The sequence below is a fragment of the Gopherus evgoodei genome, chromosome 5, assembly GCF_007399415.2.
Source record: "Gopherus evgoodei ecotype Sinaloan lineage chromosome 5, rGopEvg1_v1.p, whole genome shotgun sequence".
NCBI classification, from domain to species: Eukaryota; Metazoa; Chordata; order Testudines; family Testudinidae; genus Gopherus; species Gopherus evgoodei.
In genome coordinates, this window is record NC_044326.1 from 135,240,294 (window position 1) to 135,264,217 (window position 23,924).

A 23,924-nucleotide genomic window follows, 5' to 3' on the forward strand; every position below is an offset into this window, starting at 1 on the left:
GTTTACATTTATCCTTTTAAAGCACAATTCATTTTATGTAAACATTGTCTTTTCTTTACGTATAAGCAGTTCTCTCACTGCGACCGTGTATAAGCAGTTCTTTTCTGTGACCATGTCCACTTAATGCCCTTGGGGCACTGAGGGAGGAACAAGGCTTATTCAGTTGCTTGCAGTTTGGTTCCGTGTTCCTCATAGCCAATGTGGAATGCCTGGGCCCATGGGCCAGCTTTGCCAGTGCCATACAGGATGGGGAGTCAGCTGCCAGCAAGCTCTGGGCCTTGCTCAAGAAAACCTCTTGTCATTAATGACATAACCAGCTATATAGTGGTTTGTTTCATGTGCTCCATGCCCCTGAACCTCCCTTCCCTGTCACCTTCCACATCCCTGCCGTGTTTTCATGACTTTATCTGATGACCTTTATGTATTTGCATATCTAATGAGGTTGGATTTTAAAGCTAGTCCCCATTGTTTTTGCTGTGTATTCTTATTAGCAGTGAGAAAAAGCTTATATAGTGACAGTGACTACATTTTATTGCAGAGTGATTAAAGAAAAGCGTGATGCTTATGTGAGCCGCCTGAACGGGATCTATCAAAATAACTTAAACAAGGTTTGTAAATTTTGGTCCGTGTACAAGTAACAAATCTTAAAATTACAGAGCCTCTTCTATGCCCCTGTAAACTGTCATATTTTCCCAGAATCTATGAAGGTTTTCCCTAGAGAGTTTAGCTTGGATTTTTATCTTTGATCAGTGCAATAGTGATAAAAACCTGTCTCCTGTGTCAAAGTACATTTCTGTGGTTTTAAAAATGATTCCCACTTCATTAACCAGTGAAAGCCATTTTTTCCTCCTATTCCCCTAAGTCTATATAAGGTGACGGTGCACACTACTGTGAATAGATGCAGCCATGCATTCTGCTTAGGTGTTTGTGCATGCCAAGTGCAGTAAACCCAGAGAATTTTGCCCAGCAGTATCTGTAGAGGGGTGTGCTCACACCTCATGGTGATAGCCCCTTCCCTGGTTATATGAGGCAGTGCTGCTCTGGCCTAAGCAGCAAAAGATTTCTCTGGTTTGTCATGGCTAGCCATCATTTTCTGTACATGTCCCTTCCTTTTTGTCTGTCTTCCACACCCCACCTCTTTACCAAATGTGTGGTTGTGGTGATGGCCTACCTCCAGATGACTGACTACTAAGGGGCAGGTCCAGAGAAGAAGTCCTTTCTCATGTGTGCATCACATTGCATTTACTCAATTGTCCGGGTCTCATACTGAATGTCAGAAAGTCAACATTGGTCTCTACTTGGAAAATTGAATTAATTGGTACCTTAATAGAGTCTTTGAGTTCAAGAGTAGTTTTGTAGACTGACCTTTTCCAGACACTTTATCACCTTTGTCTCAGGCTGCAGTCTCAACCTTCCATGACAATTCTCCTGTGTCTGAGGCATTTGGGCCACATGTCCACATACACACAGGTGGTTCAATGCACAAATTGCCCTCTTCAGTACCTTCGCCTTCTTCAAATGTGGCCCAGAAGAGTTTACCATCTGGCCCTTCATCCCTTAGACAGGTTGGTCTGCCTCCCTCCATTGACCCTGGACTACTTGCACTGGTGGATGGATCAGGGGAATATATGTCAGGGCATTCCCTTTGCCTGGCCCTTACCAATCAGGACTATTGTCACCGATGCCTCCCTGGTAGGTTGGGGAAAGTGTCTGGGGTCGCTGAAGGTTCAGGGTCTGTAGTCAGTTGGAGCAGAAAGCTTCATTGCATAACAATGTCCTGGAGCTTTGGGCCATCTACATTGCTGGTCATGTTTTCCAAGAGGTGGTCAGGCTGTGGCTCTTCTGCACTGAAGAGAATATCACTCTGATAGCCAGTCAGTTCCCCGGGGTCTAGAATCATCTCACGGACCATCTTGGGAGGAATTTTTCCCTGAGTCACAAGTGGTCAGTGAAGTCCATGTTCTGAAAGTCATCTTTGCTGCTTGGGGCGTGCCAATGATCAACCTGTTCGCTACAAGAGACAACAAGAAGTGTTGTCTATTCTGCACTCGAAGGGGCCTCAGTCCAGGCTCCCTGAGTGATGCTGTCTGCATCAGCTGGCAGTCAACTCTCCTATATGCTTTTTCTCTGACCCTGGTCATTCCACAGATCATCCTCAAGCTGAAAGCAGATCAGCCCAATGTCATCCTCATTGCACTGTCATGTCCGAGGCAGTGTTGGTTTTCTGATCTTCTTGCACTGTTGATTTGGCCTCCCATATGCTTTCCTCTCCAGTCTGACCTACTCTCACAGAATAACATTGCTTAGCTGCTTGCTGGTTAAATGAAGAGGAAGAGTGATGTTTGTCATCTGTTCGACAAGCCCTACTCAGTGTAGAAAACCATCTACCAAAATGGCCTGTTTGAAAAAGTGAAAAGGTTTTTCTGTGTGGAGTTCAGCCAATGCTGGCTAGTATCCAAGACATCTTGGAGTATTTGGTGCATCTTCAGCTGTTGGGCCTGCCAGTTAGCTTATTGAGGGAGTATCTAGTGGTGACCTCAGCCTTTCATCCACCGATTCGTGGAAGATTGGTGTTTTCCAGTGCTGTGATGGCTAGATTCTTAAAAGGAATCCTTCGTCTCCATCTGCCAGTGCAGGAACTGGTTCCCTTATAGGACCTTAGCACAGTCTTAGCGGCTCTGATGGAAACTTCATTCAGTCATCTGGCATCTTGCCGCTTTCCTCTCTATGAGAAAAAAACTGTATTCTTCATGACAATGACATCTGCAAGGAGAGTGTGTGAGCTGCAGTCTTCGATGGCAGAGCCTCCTTACGTGTAATTCTCCAAAGAAAAAGTGACATTGCCACCTCATCCAAAATTTGCATCTAAAGTGGTGTCTCGGTTTCGTTTAAATAGGCAGTATGTTTTCCTGTGTTTTTGTTCCTAAGCTGCACTCATCTTCACAGGGGCAACATCGCCATGTGTTAGACATCTGATGATGTTTAGCCTTTTCTCTAAACCTTTTTGTGCTTTGCTGCATCTGTTTGCGTTCTATGCAGACTGTGAGGAGACAGGCAGTCTCCTCGCAGGTGGTCTATTAACTGGATAACTTTCTGCATCAAGATGGCATACGAAACAGTTTTGGGTAGGCCCCCTCTGTGTGTGCAAGCTCATTCTGTGAGAGCAAGAGCTACATCAATAGCATTCTTAAGTGACCTCTTTAATATTAGATATTTGCAGAGCTGCCACATAGTCATCTATCTATCTACCTATCTACCCACCCATTATGCCATTACTGCAGCATCCAGAGAAGATGCAGACGTTGGGAATATGATCCTGCAGTCCTTATTTAAATGGACTCTGAGCCCCACCTTCTGTGAGTGCTGCTTCTGTCACCTAAGTAGAATACATGGCTGCATCTACTTGAAGAAGATACAGTTACTATCTGTAACTGACTTTTTTTTTTTTTTTTTTAATATATATATGTGATGTAGATGTGGATTCCACAACCCACGCTCCATCCCCTTTGCATCAGAGTCTAGTTTCTGGGAGTTGGTGCAAAGGAATTCATGGGGGGTTAGTGTAGCACTGCCTCATCTAGCCAGGGGCGGGGTTTTGGCCACAAGGCATGAGCACTGTCCCTCTACTGATACTGCTAGGCAAAATCATCTGACTATGGTGCACTTGGTGTGCACGCATACCTAGTGTGGAATACGTGTCTGGATCACATATCGAAGAAGCACAGTTACAGTAAGTAACTGTTTCTTACCAGCTTAGTCGTGTTTTAGCTGGCTAGAGTTTAATCTTCATTAGCTCTTCAAACATACAGTGGCTTGTGATGCAGATTGAAGGCTTCCATTATATTTACAGATATTTCAGATTACTAGATGAGCACAGGCTTACATTTTCACACTGACTCATGATTTTAGGTGCCCATGTGAGATATCATAAAGGGGCCTGATTTTTAGAGGGTGGTTCCTGAGCATTTTCTGGAGTGGGCACCCAAAATCACTAATCACTTTTGAAAATGTAGGCCATTAGTTGCACTTCTCAGAAGTTGAAATGCTGAATCTGAGAGCTGTCTTACTACTTTTCTGCTCTAATAATTTGTCTTCTGCTTTGATAATTAGGAAAGGTTCATTCTTTCTCTAGAATCTGGTTCTGTGATTTATAGAATAATAATACAATCTAAAATTTGTTTTTATAGGCTCACATAGAAACCATTCGTGGCCATGCAGCTTTTACATCTGATCCTGAGCCTACGGTAGAAGTCAATGGTAAAAAATACACAGCTCCCCACATCCTTATAGCTACAGGTGGGCGACCATCAATTACCCATGATAGTGAAATCCCTGGTAAGTCTTTGAATAATGTGATCAACCTCATGGCATGCAAGTACTCCCGTGGGAGGAGATTTCATATGAGTTACAACAGGACTTCCTATTTTTCCAGTGCAAATAGTGTCGCTCCAGTACATTCTAGTCTCTCTGGTCTCAGCGGTCTATATAGAATGTACCCTTAGAAAGTACCTTTGTTCTCATCATTCTACTGTTCGCTGCCTCTTATAAATGGAACTCTGGCCTATGTAGAGAGAGGTCTGATCCAAAGCCTTCTGGAGTCAGTGAACTTTGGATGAGGCGCCAGGTCAGGATCCTTGGTGCCATCAGTTAAGGTTTGTAAGGTGTGCTTCCACTCCTCCACAGGTGACTTGGACAGATGCCGTGTTTGCCAATTTTCCCTTAAGCCAAATTGGATCTGCCTGTTCAAAGTGCTAATCTGCTTATTATGAGGCCAATATGCGTGTCATTGAATATCAGACTAAACTAAACGTAGGGTCTTGCACAGCTTGTTCTCCTTTAAACAGTTCTGCTTTTACTGCAGATACCTTTCCACAAAATAGGAAGGAACTGATGCAACATTTAGGTCTTCCCAGAAGTTGCATTCGGTTCAGCATGGACGTTAAATTTTGCTACCTGAGGCTTTTATCACTTTGCATTTTTATGGAAAGCATTCTGGTTTGTTACGGCTGTGGAAATGAGAGAGACTGTTGCAGATTTAGCAGGCTGAGGGTGGACATACCTGCAAAGGGTACGCAGAGTGACAGGGGGCACTTGTGTCTGTTTATGATATACAAAGATCTGAAAGCTAATGGGTTTTTTGTCCTGCTTGTTAGAAAAATTGGATCCTCAGTAGACTGGAAGGCTCTATGGCAGCGGTGCCCACCCATTTGGTAGAGGGTTCCAAATTTATGGACTGGGTCTGAATTTATAACCACATGCTCCTTTTAATCCACAATGGCTCTCCCACTGAGGTCAATGAGAGTTGCACAAAGATCAGAGGTAGAATGTGCCCTTTATGTAGTGATTATTATTTACTGTCACATTCAGTATCACTGCATGGAGAATCTGCTCCCTTTTGAGAGGACTCCTGCTGTTTCTGCCCTTTTGGTTTTTTCCTTTTCCCCAGCCTCTTGTCCATTTTCTTACCCTGGCTTTGAGGGTGTATCCTCTGTTCCTCCCTTGGTATTTCCTTCCTGGCAGCAGCTCCTAATTTACACCACTTTGAGAGCTTCTTTCCCAATCTGTTTCCTTTTTCAGCTGTTAGAATGACCCTCAATAAAATAGTTACCTTTGTCTGTGAAGTGCCATCTCTGGGCTTTAATGTTTACGTTCAAATGAGATTAATGATGGCAAGAGAGTTCACAGCTCTCTGCCCTTGTTTCTGGCTCCCTGTAGTCTCAGGCAGAGCTCACTGCATTGGCTCACATTTTTAAACATATTTTTTGCACCCATGAGGACTAAAAATGTACTTCATAATGATGAAAGCTGAGATTCTGCACAATCTGTGTGTCAGTAAGGGGACTGTGTACACCAAGCAGTCTTCACTCTTGACATCATACAGTAACTCTTCACTTAACATTGTAGTTATGTTCCTGAAAAATGCGACTTTAAGCGAAACAATGTTAAGCAAATCCAACTTCCCCATAAGAATTAATGTAAATGAGGGGGTTAGGTTCAAGGGAAATTTTTTTCGCCAGACAAAAGTCTGTGTGCGTGTGCGTCTCGCTAGCGCTCTCTCTCTCTCTCTCTCTCTCTCTCTCTCTCTCTGCATACACACACACACACAGAGTATAAGTTTTAAACAAACAGTTTAATACTGGTAGACAGTGATGATGCTTGTGAAGCTTGGTTGAGGTGGAGGAGTCAGATGGAGGGATATTTCCCAGGGAATGCCTTACTGCTAAACGATGAACTAGCAGTTGGCTGATCCCTCAAGGGTTAACTCTCACACTCTACAAGCAGGAATGGAGGGAGGCAAGACAGCATCGCAGACAGAGACACACAGGGCGTGCGTGTGAGAGAGATGCGCATTTCCCCTTTAAGTATGCTGACTCTACTCTTAGGTACACTGCCTTGTTAACTAGATCAGCTTGCTAAGACCACAGCTGCTGCCAGCAAGCTCCCTCCCTCCTGAGCCCTGTCGTGTGTCCCCCTTGCTCTATGGAAGATGGAGTAAGCGGGGTGCAGGAGCAGGGAGGAGGGGGACACCCTGATAGCTCCCCTCTTCCTCCCTTCCCCCCTGCACAGCAAGCAGGAGTCTCGGGGGGCAGCTCCAAGGTAGAGAGCAGGAGAAGCACATGGCAGTGGTGGGAGGGACAGCTGAACTGCCTGGCAATTGATAGGCTGCTGGGCAGCTGCTGCACAGGGAACTTAGGGGAGCAGGGAGCTGATAGGGGGGCTGCCGTTCTACCCTGGTTCCAAGCCCCCACCAGCAAGCTGCAACAGGCTGCTCTTCCTGCAAGCAATGGACGAAGCAGGCAGCTACCAAGCAACAGTATAAGGGAGCATAGCACAACTTTAAACAAGCATGTTCCCTAATTGATCAGCAACGTAACCACGAAACAACATTAACCGGGACAGCTTTTAGTAAGGAGTTACTGTAGTTCTGTGGTGACTGAAGAGCTGGTATCAACAGTCCAGAGGTAGAAAGATGAGCAAAGGGATTTCTAGTCCCTGCTTGAAACTTTTGTTTATTAACACTTCGCTGACTAAGAATTGAGAAGTGAGAAGTCTTTGTTAAAAATTCAAGGCCGTTCTCACTTTACTGAAGGTGTGAGCACTCTCATTATACCTCCCTGGAGAATTCTAGGAAGCCCTCCCACAGAGTTAAATCACTCTTGACATCCCTGATGATTTAAAGCTTTTAATAAAATAGAAAATAAAAAATCCTTCTTTACATGTTATAAAGAAGCAAAACTGGTATTGACTTTAGTAGTTTTGAAACCTTACATACCTTCTGAATGTCCTGAATAAAAAGATTTGGAAACTCTTTCATTATAATGTTAATGTGTTGTTTTGGTTTAGTTTTTTAAGGGGGAAAAGAAATTAGAGGTCATTAGTTAAATTTAGTATCTGCTGTACGTTTTCCTGTTTTGTTACTTAAAACCACAGCCTGAAAATCAAACTCTCCAACTTGCATGAGTATGTAGAGATGTTTTCGTGAGTGAATGGAGCTGAGGAATTACTGGCTGAAGACAGTGGAATAGCTTTTTGCACTGCTCTTTCTTTAACCCAAGGAAGAGGAAAGATAAGGAGCATATCTGCACTAGCATCTCTAAGAGTATGTCTACACTTTGAGCAAGACATGTAAATTCCAGCTTGAAAAAACGTACCTGCACTAGCTCTGGCTGAGCTCGCGTGCTAAAAGTAGAGTGTAGCTGTGGTGGCATGAGTGGTGGGAGGAGTTAGTTACCCCAGATATTTGCTCAGCCTCTTGGACTGGTCTGTACTTGGGGTGACTAGCCCCTCCTGACACTCTATTTTTAGTGGGTGAGTTTGATCAAAGCTTGCATTTGTATGTCAGCTCATGCTGGGAATTACATCCCCAGCTCAGAGTATTGACATACCCTCGGTTATTTTGGCAAGGAATAGAGCAGCCTCTTAGGCCCTGCCTAGACTAGGAAAAAGGTGTGTTTAAAGCCTGATAGGTAACTCATTACAATCTTAGGCCTGGTCTGCACTATGTGTTTATATCGAATTTAGCAGCGTTAAACTGAATTAACCCTGTACCCGTCCACACAATGAAGCCCGTTACTTCGATATAAAGGGCTCTTAATATCAATATCTGTACTCCTCCCCGACGAGGGGAGTAGCGCTCAAATCGGTATTGCCATGTCGAATTAGGGTTAGTGTGGCCGCAATTCGACGGTATTGGCCTCTGGCAGCTATCCCACAGTGCACCATTTTGACCGCTCTGGACAGCAATCTGGAGTTGGATGCACTGGCCAGGTAGACAGGAAAAGCCTCGCGAACTTTTGAATTTCATTTCCTGTTTGGCCAGCGTGGAGAGCTTGCCAGCACAGGTGACCTTGCAGAGCTCATCAGCACAGGTCACAATGCAGTCTCCTGAGAATTGAAAAAAAGCTCCAGCATGAACTGCACGGGAGGTACTGGATCTGATTGCTGTATGGGGAGAGGATTCTGTGCTAACAGAACTCTGTTCCAAAAGACGAAATGAAAAAATATTTGAAAAAATTTCCAAGGCCATGATGGAGAGAGGCCACACCAGGGACTCAGTACAGTGCCATGTGAAAGTTAAGGAGCTCAGACATGTCTACCAGAAAACCAAAAAAGCAAACGAAAAGTCCGGGGCAGGGCCAGAACCATGCAGCTTCTATGCTGAGCTGCATGCAATTCTAGGGGGGTCCGCCAGTAGTTCCCCACCCCTGTCCGTGAATTCCGAGGTGAGGGTGATAATCTCAGCCCTGGCTGAGGATTCTGCGGATGGGGAAGATGAGGAGGACAAGCTTGCAGAGAGCACACAGCACTCCGTTCTCCCCAACGGCCAGGAGCTTTTTCTCACCCTGACCGAGTTACCCTCCCAAGCAACTATCCCAGACAATGAAGCCATGGAACGAACCTCTGGTGAGTGTACCTTGTAAATATAAAACATGGCTTAAAAGCAAGCGTTTTTTAATGATTAATTTGCCCTGAGGACTTGGGATGCATTCGCGGCCAGTACAGTTACTGGAAAAGTCTGCTAACATGTCTGGGGATGGAGCGGAAATCCTCCAGGGACATCTCCATGAAGCGCTCCTGGAGGTACTCCAAAAGCCTTTGCAGAAGGTTTCTGGGCAGCGCTGCTTTATTCTGTCCTCCATGGTAAGCCACTTGACCACGCCATGCATGTAGCAATTAATCTGGTATCATTGCATGACAAAGCCTGGCAGCGTATGGTCCCGGTGTTTGCTGGCATTCAAGCAACATCTGTTCTTTATCTCGCTGTGTTATCCTCAGGACAGTGATATCGTTCATGGTAACCTGGCTGAAATTCAGGAATTTAAGTAAGGGGACAGAGATGGCCATTCCTACTGGGCTGTTTGCCTGTGGCTTAAAAGAAATCCTTCCCTGCAGGTAGCCAAGCGGGGGGAGGGGGAGGGCGATTGGCGCTGAGCTTTTCTGCATTTGGCTAGCAGAGATCTTCCCTGCTACCAGCCACGTGGTGGTGCTGGGGGGGAAGGGATCATCCCAGAGAATTGGAAGGGGGTGTGGTTTCTGCTGCTGCATGATAACAGGAAAGAAGCAGCACTCAACGGGCTTTGCTTGCTATTTGGGAAAGGAGGGCGCTAGATATATGAAGGCTGCAGAAGACGAAAGACAATGGCTTACCATGGCTGCATGCAAGCCGAATTCTGCTGCCCAGACCTGCGTCTGTGATCTGTAACACCAAAGCCGCAGGCACTCAATATTAAGATTCAAAATGCGACCTTATAGTGAAAACACATGTGCTATGTAAGGTGAACAGTGTTGTTCGCCGTGAAAGAATATAACCATTGTTCTCTGAAAAGTATCTTTTTAAATACTACTTTCCCTCCCTCATGCAGCTGCAAATTTTTCAAGCCTCTGTACTCCGTCCCGAAGGCTATCTCAGATAAGGCGGTGGAAAAAAAAGATGTGAGAAGAAATGTTTTCGGAAATCATGGAAGTGACCCGCAATGAAAGAGCTCATCTGAATGAGTGGAAGGACGTGGTAGCAGAGGACAGGAGGGGCGAATGTGAGGACAAGAGGGGCGCTCTAGATGCGAGGTGGCGGCAGGAAGACAGGATGGAACTCTGGGGCTGCTGCGTGATCAAACTGACATGCTCCAGTGTATGGTGGAGCTTCAGGAACAGCAGCAGGATCACAGAGCGCCGCTGCAGCCCCTGTATAACCACCCTCCCCCTTCACCATGTTCTTTAGCCTCATCACCCGCCAGACGAGTAAGAATGCGTGGGGGGAGGCTCCGTGCACCCGCTCACTCCACCCCAGTGGACAGCCCATTATTTCATTATTATGAAATTTTTTTAGTGGCCATTTCCTTCCCTCCTATCCTCCTCCCAAACCCCACCCGGGCTACCTTGTCAGTTCTCTCCTTTTTATAATTAAGTAATAAAGAATACATGATTTTTAAATGAGAGTGACTTTATTTCCTTAGAAAGCAAGCTGTAATCGAAGGGGTGGGTGGGTGGATTACAGGGAATGAGTCAATCAAGGGGAGATGGGTTTCATCAAGGAGAAACAAACCCAACAGTCACACTGCACCCTGGCCAGTGATGAAACTGGTTTTCACAGCTTCTCTGATGCACACTGCTTCCCTGTGTGTTCTTCTAATCGCCCTGGTGTCTGGCTGCGCGTAATCAGCGGCCAGGTGATTTGCCTCAGCCTCTCACCCCGCCATAAAGGTCTCCCCCTTACTCTCACAGAGATTGTGGAGCACACAGCAAGCAGCAATAACAATGGGGACATTGGTTTGGCTGAGGTCTGAGCGAGTCAGTAATGTGCGCCAGCGTGCCTTTAAACGGCCAAATGCACATTCTGCCTCCATTCTGCACTTGCTCAGCCTGTAGTTGAACAGCTCCTGATTACTGTCCAGGCTGCCTGTGTATGGCTTCATGAGCCATGGCATCAAGGGGTAGGCTGGGTCCCCCAGGATAACTACAGGCATCTCAACATCCCTAACTGTTATTTTCTGGTCTGGGAAGTAATTCCCTTGCTGCAGCCGTTTAAATAGAGTAGTGTTCCTGAAGACGCGAGCATCATGAACCCTTCCCGGCCATCCCATGTGGATGTTGGTGAAACGTCCCTTGTGATCCACCAGTGCTTGCAGCACCATTGAAAAGTACCTCATGTGATTTATGTAGTAGGTGCCCTGGTGCTCCGGTGCCAAGATAGGGATATGGGTTCCATCTATCGCCCCACCGCAGTTAGGGAATCCCATTGCAGCAAAACCATCCACTATGACTGCACATTTCCCAGAGTCACAACCTTTCATAGTAGCAGCTTAATGATTGCTTTGGCTACTTGCATCACAGCAGCCCCCACGGTAGATTTGCTTACTCCAAATTGATTCCCGACTGACCGGTAGCTGTCTGGCGTTGCAAGCTTCCAGAGGGCTGTTGCCACTCGCTTCTCAACTGTGAGGGCTGCTCTCATCTTGGTATTCTGGCGTTTCAGGGCAAGGGAAAGCAAGTCACAAAGTTCCATGAAAGTGCCCTTACACATGCGAAAGTTTCGCAGCCATTGGGAATCGTCCCACACCTGCAACACTGTGCTCTCCCACCACTCTCTGCTTGTTTCCCGGGCCCAAAATTGGCGTTCAATGGCTAGAACCTGCCCCATTACCAGCAAAATGTCCAAAGCGCCAGGGCCCGCGGTTTGAGAGAATTCTGTGTCCATGTCCTCATCAATCTCGTCTCTGCTCTGCCGTAGCCACCGCTTCCTTGCCTGGCTTTGCAGGTCCTGGTTCAGCATAGACTGCACGCTGATTGCTGTCTTGAGCTCAGCAGGATCCATGCTTTCCATGGCATGGCATCTGAACGGTTTGCCCAGGAAAAAAGGCTCGAAACGATTGTCTGCTGCTGCTTTCACAGAGAGAGGGGTGAGGCTGTACCCAGAATCACCAGCGGCAATGTTTTTTGCACCATCAGGCACTGGGATCTCAACCCAGCTTTCCAATGGGCAGGGGAGACTGCAGGAACTATGGGATAGCTACCCACAGTGCAACGCTACGGAAATCAGCGCTAGCCTCGGTACATGGACACACACCCCCGAATTAATGTGCTTAGTGTGGCCGTGTGCACTCGACTTTATACAATCTGTTTAAAAAAACCGGTTTCTGTAAAATCGGAATAATCCCGTAGTGTAGACATACCCTTAGGGTTCACCAGCTAGCATAAAGTGACTGTTAATGTTAAACGACAACTTACCTTGTTCAAACTATAACTACACTAGGACTGTAACGTGTGTGAGCTGACATGTTAAAATATGCTTTCTTTACTATGAAGACAAGATTTTACTGACTGACTCTTTTACAGGGATGAGAGAGCAGAGTTAATCACTCTTTGAGGGACAGCATTGATTGGAGTTAACAGAATTGGGGGTTTTGAGGGGGTAGAGAGGGCAGAATTGATTGCATTTGAAGAGGAACGAGTGGAGTTCAGCTGATTTTTTGTGGGCCGATCAAACTGAATAATTGGGAAGAATGAAAATGTGTCAATGCAAATGAAATTTGCATAGCTTTAGGGACATGGCTCTTGTGGTGGGCTTAGGCATATAGTCTCTTTGGGCAAGCAGGTGTCTGGGAAGTTTTTCAAGCTCTGCTTACAATACTTTCTTTCAATCCTAAACTCAGTTTTGCAAAGTAAAGAGTGCCCTTTCTCTTCTACTGTTGAAGTCGGGAAATGAGCTTTAAAAACAAGTCAAATGTTTGTATGCTTGGGATTAGTTTGTATGTACAACTGATAAATGCTAACAGCAAGAAATGTAAATCTAAACCAGGGGTCAGCAACCTTTCGGAAGTGCTATGCCGAGTCTTCATTTTTTCACTCTAATTTAAGGTTTCACGTGCCAGTAATACATTTTAATGTTTCTAGAAGGCCTCTTTCTATAAGTCTATAATGTATCACTATAAGTCTATAATGTATCACTAAACTATTGTTGTTTGTAAAGTAAATAAGGTTTTAAAAATTTTAAGAAGCTTCATTTAAAACTGAATTAAAATGCAGAGCCCCCCCCCCCCCGACCAGTGGCCAGGACCCAGGCACTGTGAGTGCCACTGAAAATCTGCTCACTTGTCACCTTCGGCACGCGTGCCATAGGTTGCCTACCCCTGATCTAAACTAAACAGTGTTGTGTTGAAATGCACAAATGCTGCTAAGAAAAAGCAGAGTTTTGTTACTGGGAGAGAGCATGTCATGGTTTGTGTGAAATTTACTTTGCAGGTGCCAGCTTGGGAATCACCAGTGATGGGTTTTTTGAACTTGAAGAATTGCCCAGGTAAGCAAACCAAAAAATAGACTCTCAGTAGCAAAATCTGCTATCTTAGGCTGCTCTCAGCATGTTGCTCAAAGCAAAGCACACAGAACTCAGTTTGTTGTACCCTGCTCCTGTGCAGTAACTTATTCCTGTGCAAAATGGGTATAAAACACGGCCTGATCAGAAAGAGCCAGGACAGAGGTGATTCTGACCCCTTGCCGTGTGTTTATTAAAATACAGGACTGTTGTTTTTTTTTAAATAACTACATTAGGGCAGCACAAGACTCTTTGAATCTTTACTTCTTGTCCTTCATGTGCTGTGGAGAGGCATTGCAACTCATTGTCACACTCACTCCCCAGCGCAGTGAGCGGCAGAAGCAGGGTATGCAGCCACTGCTGCGCTGACCCCATGGGCAAGAGGAGAGCTGACCTGATCCCAAGAAGGTTGGGTAGTTTTCAGTCCCAAACCTATCGCTTGTAGTCAGGTCATAATGGGTTGCAAGGCTTTAGTCATCAGTGACAGTAGTTCACACTGATCTAAGCCCTTGGAGAAGCAGGAGTGACTTATTTGGCACTGCTTTGCCACATTCTCTCCAGCTACTGTTAAAGCCGTATTGGAGTCCCATGCAACCTTCACAGCCAGGATAGTCCCCATGACTAAAATACTGGCCAGTGAGTACTTGTACCACTGCCCCCTAGTGTATGTTGTGACAGCATAACCCACCTGCTGACGATCTGCCTTTAGGAAGGAAGTTGCAATGATTTAAGGCCTTGGGATTATGGGAAGGCTGAGAGACTGGTTCATTCCCATGAATGAGGGAAAAATATCAAACTGTAGAGGCTCCATCCAGGGCATGGCATCCTGTTCTTTTTGTTGGTGTCTGTGCCTTTCCTTTAGCTTTTCTTAAGTTCTCCATTTGGAGCAGAAAATAATGGATGACAGGCCAATTGAGCCTCAGCCCCTGGATTGACATTGTGCCCAGCCATCTTGTACATGTTCCCTGGTGGCTTGTCCAAGGATGCCTCGGATGATTCTGCTGTGTAGCCTGTTTCACTGACCCTGTCTCCAGCTCCATGGTCTCCTGCCTGACCCAATGTCAATGGTCAAGTGTGTCCCTGCCCGCCCAAGAGAGAATGCCAACTTTTGCTTGGCATAACCACTCTGCAGCCACACACCTGTGCCTGGACCCTTAAATGGCATCTTGCTTTCCATTTCAGTCTTTCTGGGGGGAAATTGACTTGACTTAAAATCATAGCTTTGTAGTGAGCCAAAAACAACGGTCATGGTAACCATATTAATACCCCATGAAAATAAAGTGTAAGATGGCTCATTTTGTGAGTTAGTTTTCTTGTAGCATGTAGTTAATAAAGTAGGTTTACAACATATGTGGCTGTTGAGTTAAAGCCTGAGATCGTGGGAAAGAACATACAATGTAGAATTAGCTGTGGGGTGCAAAGTCACATGTGAAATAGTCCCAGAACCAAGACATGTCTGGATTACAGGAGACACCTTGTCCTTTCGTTCAAGCAGTAAAAACTATGCCAAAGGTCTGTTCTGTTATCTCTGATCCTGCATGTGTGATCTTGCTGCTTTTCCTCAGGCGCAGTGTTGTTGTTGGTGCTGGATACATTGCTGTGGAGATAGCTGGAATCCTTTCCACACTGGGATCAAAGACATCCTTACTGATACGTCATGACAAGGTACAACAGATCATAATATCCAATGTTGCTTACTTCTCCAATGATCTCAGTGCCAATTAAAAATAGCATAGATGCTTTCTGTGCCCTAACTGGCTGAAAGCATTTTGCGCCTCTGAGCCAAATGAAATTGCTGGGCAGAATAACTTGCAGTTTGTTGGGGCTGATCACATTAATTTAGAGACGTTGATTTGACTTTGTAATATAAATGACATATAAAAAAATGTAATGCAACATTCAAGTTGCAGAGTTAAAATCTCAGTACCAAGAGATACAAAAATTAAACTTCCAGTAATAACTGGGCCATGTAGCATGTTTTGTATGCTATGGTCTAAAACATAATTCTGAGCTAGACAGAAAAGAATAGAAAATACTAGAGAAGGTGTCTGTAATGTGGGCTACTTATTGCTGCTGTGGGAACCGTAAAGGTCACTATTAAAGGATTTCTAAACATTGCACTTGAGCCCCATAAGTAAAAAATGTCTAGGTTTTTGTCAGTTTTTTTCTTATTTTCTTTAGAAATAACAGAAATGACATGTCTGCTCCTCCCTGTTTTTTGCTGGAGGACTTCTTGAGGTTGTCAGGAGATGTGGTTAGAAAATTGTCAATGCACAACACAAGGGGTGTTGAATCTATCCACACACTTCTTCTCAAATTTTCATTAGATGCTAGCGTTAAATAGGTGTAAACAAAACCAGAACTCTAAACAGTCTGTCAGTTACTCAGCATTCCTCTCCTCTCACTTTTGTGATGTTATTTTGCTGGGGCTGTGTCTGTACACTTTTACCACCAATTTAATTAAATGGGTTTGAAGTTGCTGTAGTTAGATCAGAGCTACCTCCTTGTGTGGATACTCTTCAGGCTGTTTAAGAGTGGCTTGTATTTCTTTAGCTTAACTCAAGCTAGAGGGAGTGCCCACGCAAGAGCTCTGTGAGAGTCTAGAGGATGTGTCTGTTGAATTAGGAATTCCATTTTTGTTTTGTGAATGCCATGTATGATTATAGTCCTTGTGGATTAGTGCATACATTTTGTAGCAAGGGTTATGTCTGGGAAGCTGTGACAGAGCATTCAAGGGACGTCAGCACTGAAGAACTCTCCCATACAGGAACAATGAGGGTTCTACCAAAGGGCCACTGACCTTGAATGGACTTTCTACCCAGAAATTGTGTGCACATGTATGTATGTTTTGGAACCTGGAAGTTTCCCGGCAGAAGCTCATTAGTAAGAGAGGGAACAGACAGTTTTACAAGGAAGCTGCTCTCTGTGAAGGGGTCCTCCACTCCACTGTCAGAAGCAGGAACGCCAGCAGGATGCTGAGCCCTAAGGACTTGTACCAATCCCAGGACTCTTGGAAGTGGTGAGGTCAGATGGGGGATTGCATCCCTTCCCCCAACTTCAAAAAAGGCCCTATTCTGAATGTTTGTAAAGCAGCTACCTGGTCATTAGTGTGCGCTTTCGCCTTCCATTACCCCATCAGCTAGAGTGACCAGATGTCCCTATTTTATAGGGACAGTCCTGAGTTTTGGGTCTTTCTTATATAGGCTTCTATTACTCCTCACCCCCTGTCCTGTTTTTCACATTTGCTGTCTGGTCACCCTACCATGAGCCAATACTGAAGAGATGATGCCAAATTTTGTCGAGCTGTACTACATTCTGTGTGTGCACGGACTCTGATCCTGGTGTCTGTTTAACTGCTTGGGAGTCACCAACAGTGGCATGCACATGTGCAATCACTCAAAGAAGAGAAACATCTGCTAACCTTCCGTAATTGTTCTTCGAGATGCGTTGCACGTGTCTGTTCCACGACCCCCCTCCAGCCCCTGTTCCTCGAAGTCTCCAGACAGAAGAAACTGAGGGGGCTCACGGTCTGCTGGCCCTTCATACTAGCACCAGCAAAGTGTGCTTGAGCCACCCCAACAGGTACCACTAAGGGAAAAATTTCTGGCAACTGTGCGCCCACACACACACCAAGAGTGGAATGGACACGTACAGCACCTCTCAAAGAACAGTCGTGATGTAAGGTTAGTAACCATTTTTTCACTAAAGTAGTTACCCTAATTACCATGTGGTTACAGAACCATGGGCACGCTCACACAATCCAGAACTTTCATTTGATTGCAACAGGACAAGAAAAGAATAGGTACAAAGTAGAGGCGTGTGTGACAGTAGCATTTAGATGGGAACATAGTAAATTGCATGTAATCTTGATGGATTGTATGGGTTTCCATGCAGGTGTTAAGGACTTTTGATTCAATGATCAGCGCAAACTGTACTCAGGAACTGGAGAATATTGGCATAGAAGTCTGGAAGCATTCACTGGTACAGTATTACCCATGCATGTCATTATTTAGGTCTGAGTCTATCCTATGGACCCATAACTTGATTCTTTTTTATTTCATTTTTGCTTAAACTGTCCTAATTTTCCTCAGCACTGTTATAGCATCTGATCATGGCCATGGTGAGATATTCATATCTGAATACTATATTGCTAGTTTATCACTCCTGTATCAATGATTTGTAAATGCCCTGTGTGTCGCTATATTTCATTTTCTGCTATGTAATTCCACAGCAGCTCTTGTCTCTGGAACATTGTTAGGTAGTAGATGGGGGAAGGGGAACACACAATAAGAGTGCTTTGGCTATCATTTATGTGAACCTTATGCATGGTGTGCATGTGCCTCGTGACTGCAGGTCTGGAACCAACCAGTGGAGCCATGCCTGTGCCCTGCATGCCCTCTTGTCTCTACACCCAAGGGCATATAAGGCAGTGTGGCCCCTTTCTGTCTCAATTCTCTCTTATGTCTGTCCATCTGCTTCTGTAGCGGCTCCTCCTGAAGGAAAAGTCCTGCTCTTTAGCTTTTGTTGTTCTTACCTTTTAGCAGTTTATCACACTGCAGCACTGTTTTGTGTTTCTGCCCCACTGGCTGTGTGCTGTTCCAAGGCATCGCTTTCCTGTTTCAGGGCCAAACATTAGAGCTTCTCTCCTCCTTGAGTTGTCTTGGAGCCAAAATTAGGATCTATCCTCAGCACCCCAAGACACCAGAGACACAGGCTTTGGGGTCCTCATCTCCTCCAGTGGCATGGGGGAGAGCCACCTTGGAGTCACCCTTTGCAGATACCAGGTGGTTCTCTGGGCCTCCGTGGAATTGTCCCCTCTTGGGCAGTGTGAGCTCCTAATCTCAGCATGACAAACCAGACCAGGCCCTAGGTTGCCTTGGAGAAGAACCAGGTTGTGAGATGGAGAGGAGGTCTAAATAAGCCACCATATGATGATCCTCCTGGCCCTATCATGTGTCCTCCTCTTCTTGTTCCCTCTCACCAGACCAAGTGGTGACTCAGAGCATCCCTGTGCCCTCTTGACTTTCAAGGATCTCCTGTGCAGGGTAAGAGACCCTCTGTCATGCTGGCAGCAGTGCAGGAGAAATTCCACGTACTCTCAAACCCCCACAACCGGGGAGACTGACCATAGCAGCCAAGGGTGCCCTGGAACCAGTCACAGACCAGTATGTAAGAGGATGGGTGGATGCTACTGAGCCCTTCAGAAGGGCTTTCCTTTCACATTCAGAAGACTGTTTCTTCACTTCACCTCTCCCCCACCCCTGCTTACCTTGTTCCAGAAGTCAATGAGAAATTGAAACGTCTAGGTGTACCATGATTAAGACTAAGATTTTGTCATTGATATTTTTAGTATAAGTCACAGATCATGGGCAATAGAGAAGAAGTCACAGAAGCGACTTTTACTAAAAATATCGCTGAGAAAATGGGAAACCCAGCTGCGGGTTTCCCACACCGCCTGCAGAGGTTAGGCAGCTGTGGGGACTGCTCCCAGCTCTGGGGGCTCCCAGCGCCTGTGAGGGCTCAGAGCTCCGGGGTACTTCTGCCACATGCAGCAGCTGGGAGCTTTGAAGGCAGTGATGCCCAGAGTGGCTCGGAAATCTGGGGATCTGCCGCCCATGGTGGCTCAGACTTCCCGGCCCCCCACTGCCCGTGGTGGCCAGGAGCTGCGGCCCCACCACCCATGGTGGCTGTGAACTCTGGGGGGCCCCCGACCAGGATCCTGCAGCTCCTGGCTGACAGGGCTGAATTCATGAAGGTCGCTGGAATTCACAGATTCTGTCACTTCCGTGACCTCGGTGAAAAAATCGTAGCTTTAGTCATGATCTTTGCCCCAGGAGGGAGATGTGTAGACATTAGACTGCTTGGCAGGGAGGCCTACTTCTTTGCAACCTCACAGGTGAGGGTTGCAGACTACCTGGCCTTACTCACCAGGCAGGTATAACTCTCCCTTGGCACTGTCTATCAGCTCCTTGACAAATTCCTGAATGACCGTAAAACAGAGTGGATGCATCTAATATGGCTGCCTGCTCAGTGGCTGCAGACTTAGCTATGCAGAGACCATCTTGGCTCTGGCCCTTGACCCACTGAAGGAAAGCCATGCCACCATAGACTTGCTGTTCCATGGTCCTGAGCGCCTTCGACTGTAAATTGTCTGGTGTGGGGAGTGTCTGTCAGTTCTGTTCATACAGCACCTACCAAAGTGGGGTTCTAGTTCAAGACAGGCTCCTACACACTATGGTAAATCATAGATTCCAAGGCCAGACGGAACCATTGGGATCATCTAGTCTGACCTCTGGTATATCACAGGTCATAGAACTTCCGCCAAACTCCTGGAGCAGATCTTTTGAAAAAACAATCCAATCTTAATTTAAAAAATTGCCACTGATGGAGAATCTGCTACAACCCTTGGTAAGTTGTTCCAGTGGCTAAATGCTCTCACTGTTAAAAATTTATGCTGTATTTCTAGTCTGATTTTGTCTAACTTCAACTTCCAGTCATTAAATCATGTTTATACCTTTCTGTGCTAGGCTGAAGAGCCCATTATTAAATATTTGTTCCCTATGTCGGTATTTTCAGACTGTAACCAAGTCACCCCTGACTATCTCTGTTGTTAACGAAATAGACTAAGCTCCTGGAGCTCAGTCACTAAAATGCAGGTTTTCTTATCCTCCAATCATTCTTGTGGCTCTTCTCTGACCCCTCTCCAATGTAACACCCTTCTTGAATTATGGACACCAGAACTGGACATAGTATTCCAGCAGCAGTTACGTTAATGCCAAACAGAGGTAAAGTAACCTCCTTTTTTATCACTTGAGATTCTCCAGTTTATGCATCCAAGGATCACATTAGCTCTCTTTGCCACAGTGTCACACTGGCAGTTCATGTTCAGCTGATTATCCATGACAACCCCCAAATCTTTTTCCAAGTCACTGATTCTCAGGACAGAGTCCCTCATCCTGTAAGCGTGGCTTACAGACACCTCATACTCAGCTCAGAGTCTGTTACCATGTGCAATTTGGGACATTACCTACAAGTCTCTCTCTAAATTTTGTTGGAAAAGCACAAACACATTTTGTAATTATTGGCATTGCATTTGGCGTGTGCTCCAGTTATAAACAGCTGGGTTTGATCTTTCATGTTTACTTTAAGATGCTTTTGGTGACAGATACTCACCCCAAAGGTTCCTCTTTTAATCTTAATCTGTATTTGTGGTTACCAATAGGTCAAATCGGTTACAAAATCTCCTCTTGGATTGTTGGAGGTAACGGTAATGTCCACTGCGCCTGGTCACAAACCCACAGTTAGCACAATCCCGGATGTTGACTGTCTGCTGTGGGCCACTGGACGAGATCCAAACACTGAGGGGCTTAATCTAGACAAACTGGTGAGACTGAAAGATTTTATATCCTAGTAATTATGAAAATGCACATTGTATTAACTCCTTGCATATGTGGTCCCGATTCTTCCATGACCTACCTCTGCAGGACCCTGTATCTGCATGGAGCTTATGGCAGGACCGTGGCCAAGATTATAATATAATCCCATATAATACTCTATACACTTGAAAAGCCCTGGGCTGAAGAGGGTAGTATGAAAACAAACCCACAAATATTTAAGTATGATGAAGTTTTTAATTGCATCTTCCAGCACTGACTGGAGACCTGATAGATAAATTATGGCAGGGGTAACTCAGTGCCTTTGATAGCCAAATCATCTATGAATCATGACACTGCATTATAAAATAACTCTCGTCCTTGAATCATTGTTCTCCTGGGCTGGAGTTGAAAATGATGTAACTGCTGCAGAGGGTGGGAGACCAACCTGTTCTTAGCACCACTGTTACACTGGTTGGGCCTTTTGAAACGATGTGAAAAATTAAGGTAAATATGTGAAACTTTTTCCTGTGTTTATTTTTAAACTTTATATTGCAGAGTTAGGCTTCATATCTCATAGGAATGTAAATGTTACTTTGAACAGGGTATGATACTGTGAAATATTTCTTCAGTTTGTCATCCCCCCTCCTCCGCCCCCCATAATCTCTACTGTGTATATTAACATGTTTGCTGTTTCCAATATTAGGGTCTTAAGTTAGATGCTAAAGGTCACATTATAGTCGATGAGTTCCAGAACACCAGCAGGAAAGGGATCTACGCTGTCGGGGATGTATGTGGAAGAGCACTTCTGACCCCAGGTAATAGGCCTGTATTGCATTCTGCTGTACTGCCACCTAGGGGATCCCATACCTGTGATATACTCACTTACCTACATTTAGCCACTAGGGACAACATTATCAAAAATAGGAGCCAAAAGTTAGTGGGATTTTCAAAACTGCCTACGTGGCTTAGGAGCACAAGTCCCCAGAGAGCCCAATTGTGACAAAGAGAAACAAACAAATTAATTTCACTTCCAACCTCATTTAAAAACAATCAAAACTCCTCTCCTTCCCCCTGCTTAAAGTATGGGGGTGGATGAGGAAGAATCCATTCTTCTTGCCCCTGCTGCTCAACTCCTTCCAACATTTTCAGAGGCTGGCTGCTATAATTCCGCTACACTGTGTGAATTTGGCAGCCACCTGACATGCCAGCTGGCAGAGATGGTCAAGGTGCATGTCACCTCATGCATGTAGCACATTGACTGTTTTAGGACCAGATAAGACACCAAAGGCCCTTGTCCTGTATCATCTGTGTAAGGTATTTTGGCAGGCTGTGTGTAATGTGGCATGGTTCAACAGGTTGCCCTCTCCATCTGGTGTTCTCCAGCCTTCACACTCATTAATGTCATGTTGAATTTAATGTTTGTGCATTAACATAACTTAACTTGCAAACATACAACCATATTTTTTTTGGCTGACTGATCTTCCCATTGCTCCTACACAAATTATTTCTGCAGTGTCCCTCATGCTGCCTCTCTCCACTCAAGGCCACGGTAGTGCAGGGTTTGTCTCTCCTGTCAACTCTGCCCCTCCAGCTGTCAGTGGAGGGAGCTTATAGCTCTTGAGAGAGGAAATATCACTTGCCCTGGGCTAGCTGCAGGTGTGTGCAAAGTGGTAAGGATGTGTGTGCACAGAGTTGATGTAGATGACCTGTACTCACTGCTACATGGAGTAGGATATGGGAAAGAGGAGAACAGCATGTATAGAAAGAAAACAGGTCAGAGCCCATGTAGAATGGGGACCACTCATATACAGTTTCCCACGATTCAGGGTGGTGTCTTTATTCGGCTGCCAATAGTATCTGAGTGCTGGGAAAACTCCATTTGTTGTCAAGCATAAAACCCAGAAGATGTAGGTGCTGGATATAGAAATTTGCAAAGCAATTGGGAAAGGAATTATTTTCTTATTGAAAGTAGTGATGAAGCCGCTCCCTGGCCTTGCTTGTTCACAGTTGTATTTGTGCCCAGTGGGTGTAATACTAGCTGCCGCCCCGCACATCACAAAGAGGAACATGATCCATACGCTGACGACTCCCACAGTGACTTCCTATGGCAGAGTTCCAAAGCAGAAAAACAACTCTTTTTGCAGAGGCACACTGGTTCAAACATTGAGCCTCTCAGCCAGGGATGAGATTAACCCTGGATTTGCAGAGTTTAAGGGGGAAATTTTCAAAAGCATCTGTGGCCTTGTCTACCTATCTGTGGCCTTGGTCTAGGAGGGTTTTCCTGGTATGCTATATTGGCAAAATCCTACGTGTGTGGGCTTGGCTATTTCCAAATAGTTGCTGTGTCCCCAAACCAGCATAAGCTATATTGCCATAAACAGTTGTGCTAGTGTAACTTCATCTACACTAGGGCTTATAGCAGTATAGCTATATTGGTAAAACATCATCCATGCCCCATTACCCAGTGTAGCTCTTCAGGTATAATTTAAGAGTAGATCAGGCATTTTCAAAAGTAAATTAGCTGCTTAGCAGCCAAAATCTCACTGAAAGTCGTGACAAGTCATTAAGTGACTAAGTGATTTTGAAAATGCTGTCCATCAGTTGCAACCTTCTGGTGTTTTTGTCCTCTACAGTCTATAAATATAAGGTTGGATCCTGCTCTAAAGCATCCCGTACAGGCCACTAGTTAGCTACAGGATACCTGATCTAGTGTTAGCCTGTGTTAGATGGTGTAAGCATGAATTCCAATTTCCATACTTACAGTTGCAATAGCAGCTGGAAGGAAACTGGCACACAGACTGTTCGAAGGCAAGCAGGATTCCAAACTCGACTACAGCAACATTCCTACCGTGGTCTTCAGCCACCCGCCAATCGGAACGGTGGGACTCACGGAAGGTAGGGTCCTAGTGAAAACACTGCTTTGGTGTCTCCTTGTTAATGTTCTGTGTTTCAGTAATGATAGCCATGACAATTGACTGAATCATGTTGTCTTAAAATTCAGTTTAGGGGGGAGGACAGTAACAAGATATGGTGCCTTTCACCTGTAAGTACCATGTTCATATTGAGGCTATGTGTGTAGTGAACAGAAATCACTTCCTCTTTGAAAGGCAACAAGTACGTGGCCTCAACTCAGCTAGTGGACATGTGCAGCACTTAATCCCCCATCGCTGTCTGGCACTGACACTTACAGCAGTTTCAGCAGCGAGGCCAAGACTAGAATGGATGTGAGCTATATTTAG

General features: G+C 45.3%; 1 protein-coding gene across 5 annotated transcripts in view; it reads left to right on the forward strand.

Moving 5' to 3' along the window:
* GSR (glutathione-disulfide reductase) overlaps positions 1 to 23,924 on the forward strand; it is a 44,325-nt gene that overhangs the window by 5,344 nt on the left and 15,057 nt on the right. For all 5 annotated transcript variants that reach the window (XM_030565297.1, XM_030565296.1, XM_030565300.1 and 2 more), the window contains exons 4-11: positions 539 to 608; positions 4,188 to 4,335; positions 13,240 to 13,294; positions 14,875 to 14,974; positions 17,204 to 17,290; positions 20,532 to 20,693; positions 21,389 to 21,500; positions 23,449 to 23,580. In XM_030565297.1, the coding sequence (XP_030421157.1) occupies positions 539 to 608; positions 4,188 to 4,335; positions 13,240 to 13,294; positions 14,875 to 14,974; positions 17,204 to 17,290; positions 20,532 to 20,693; positions 21,389 to 21,500; positions 23,449 to 23,580 (866 nt within the window). The remainder of the gene's footprint in view (positions 1 to 538; positions 609 to 4,187; positions 4,336 to 13,239; positions 13,295 to 14,874; positions 14,975 to 17,203; positions 17,291 to 20,531; positions 20,694 to 21,388; positions 21,501 to 23,448; positions 23,581 to 23,924) is intronic.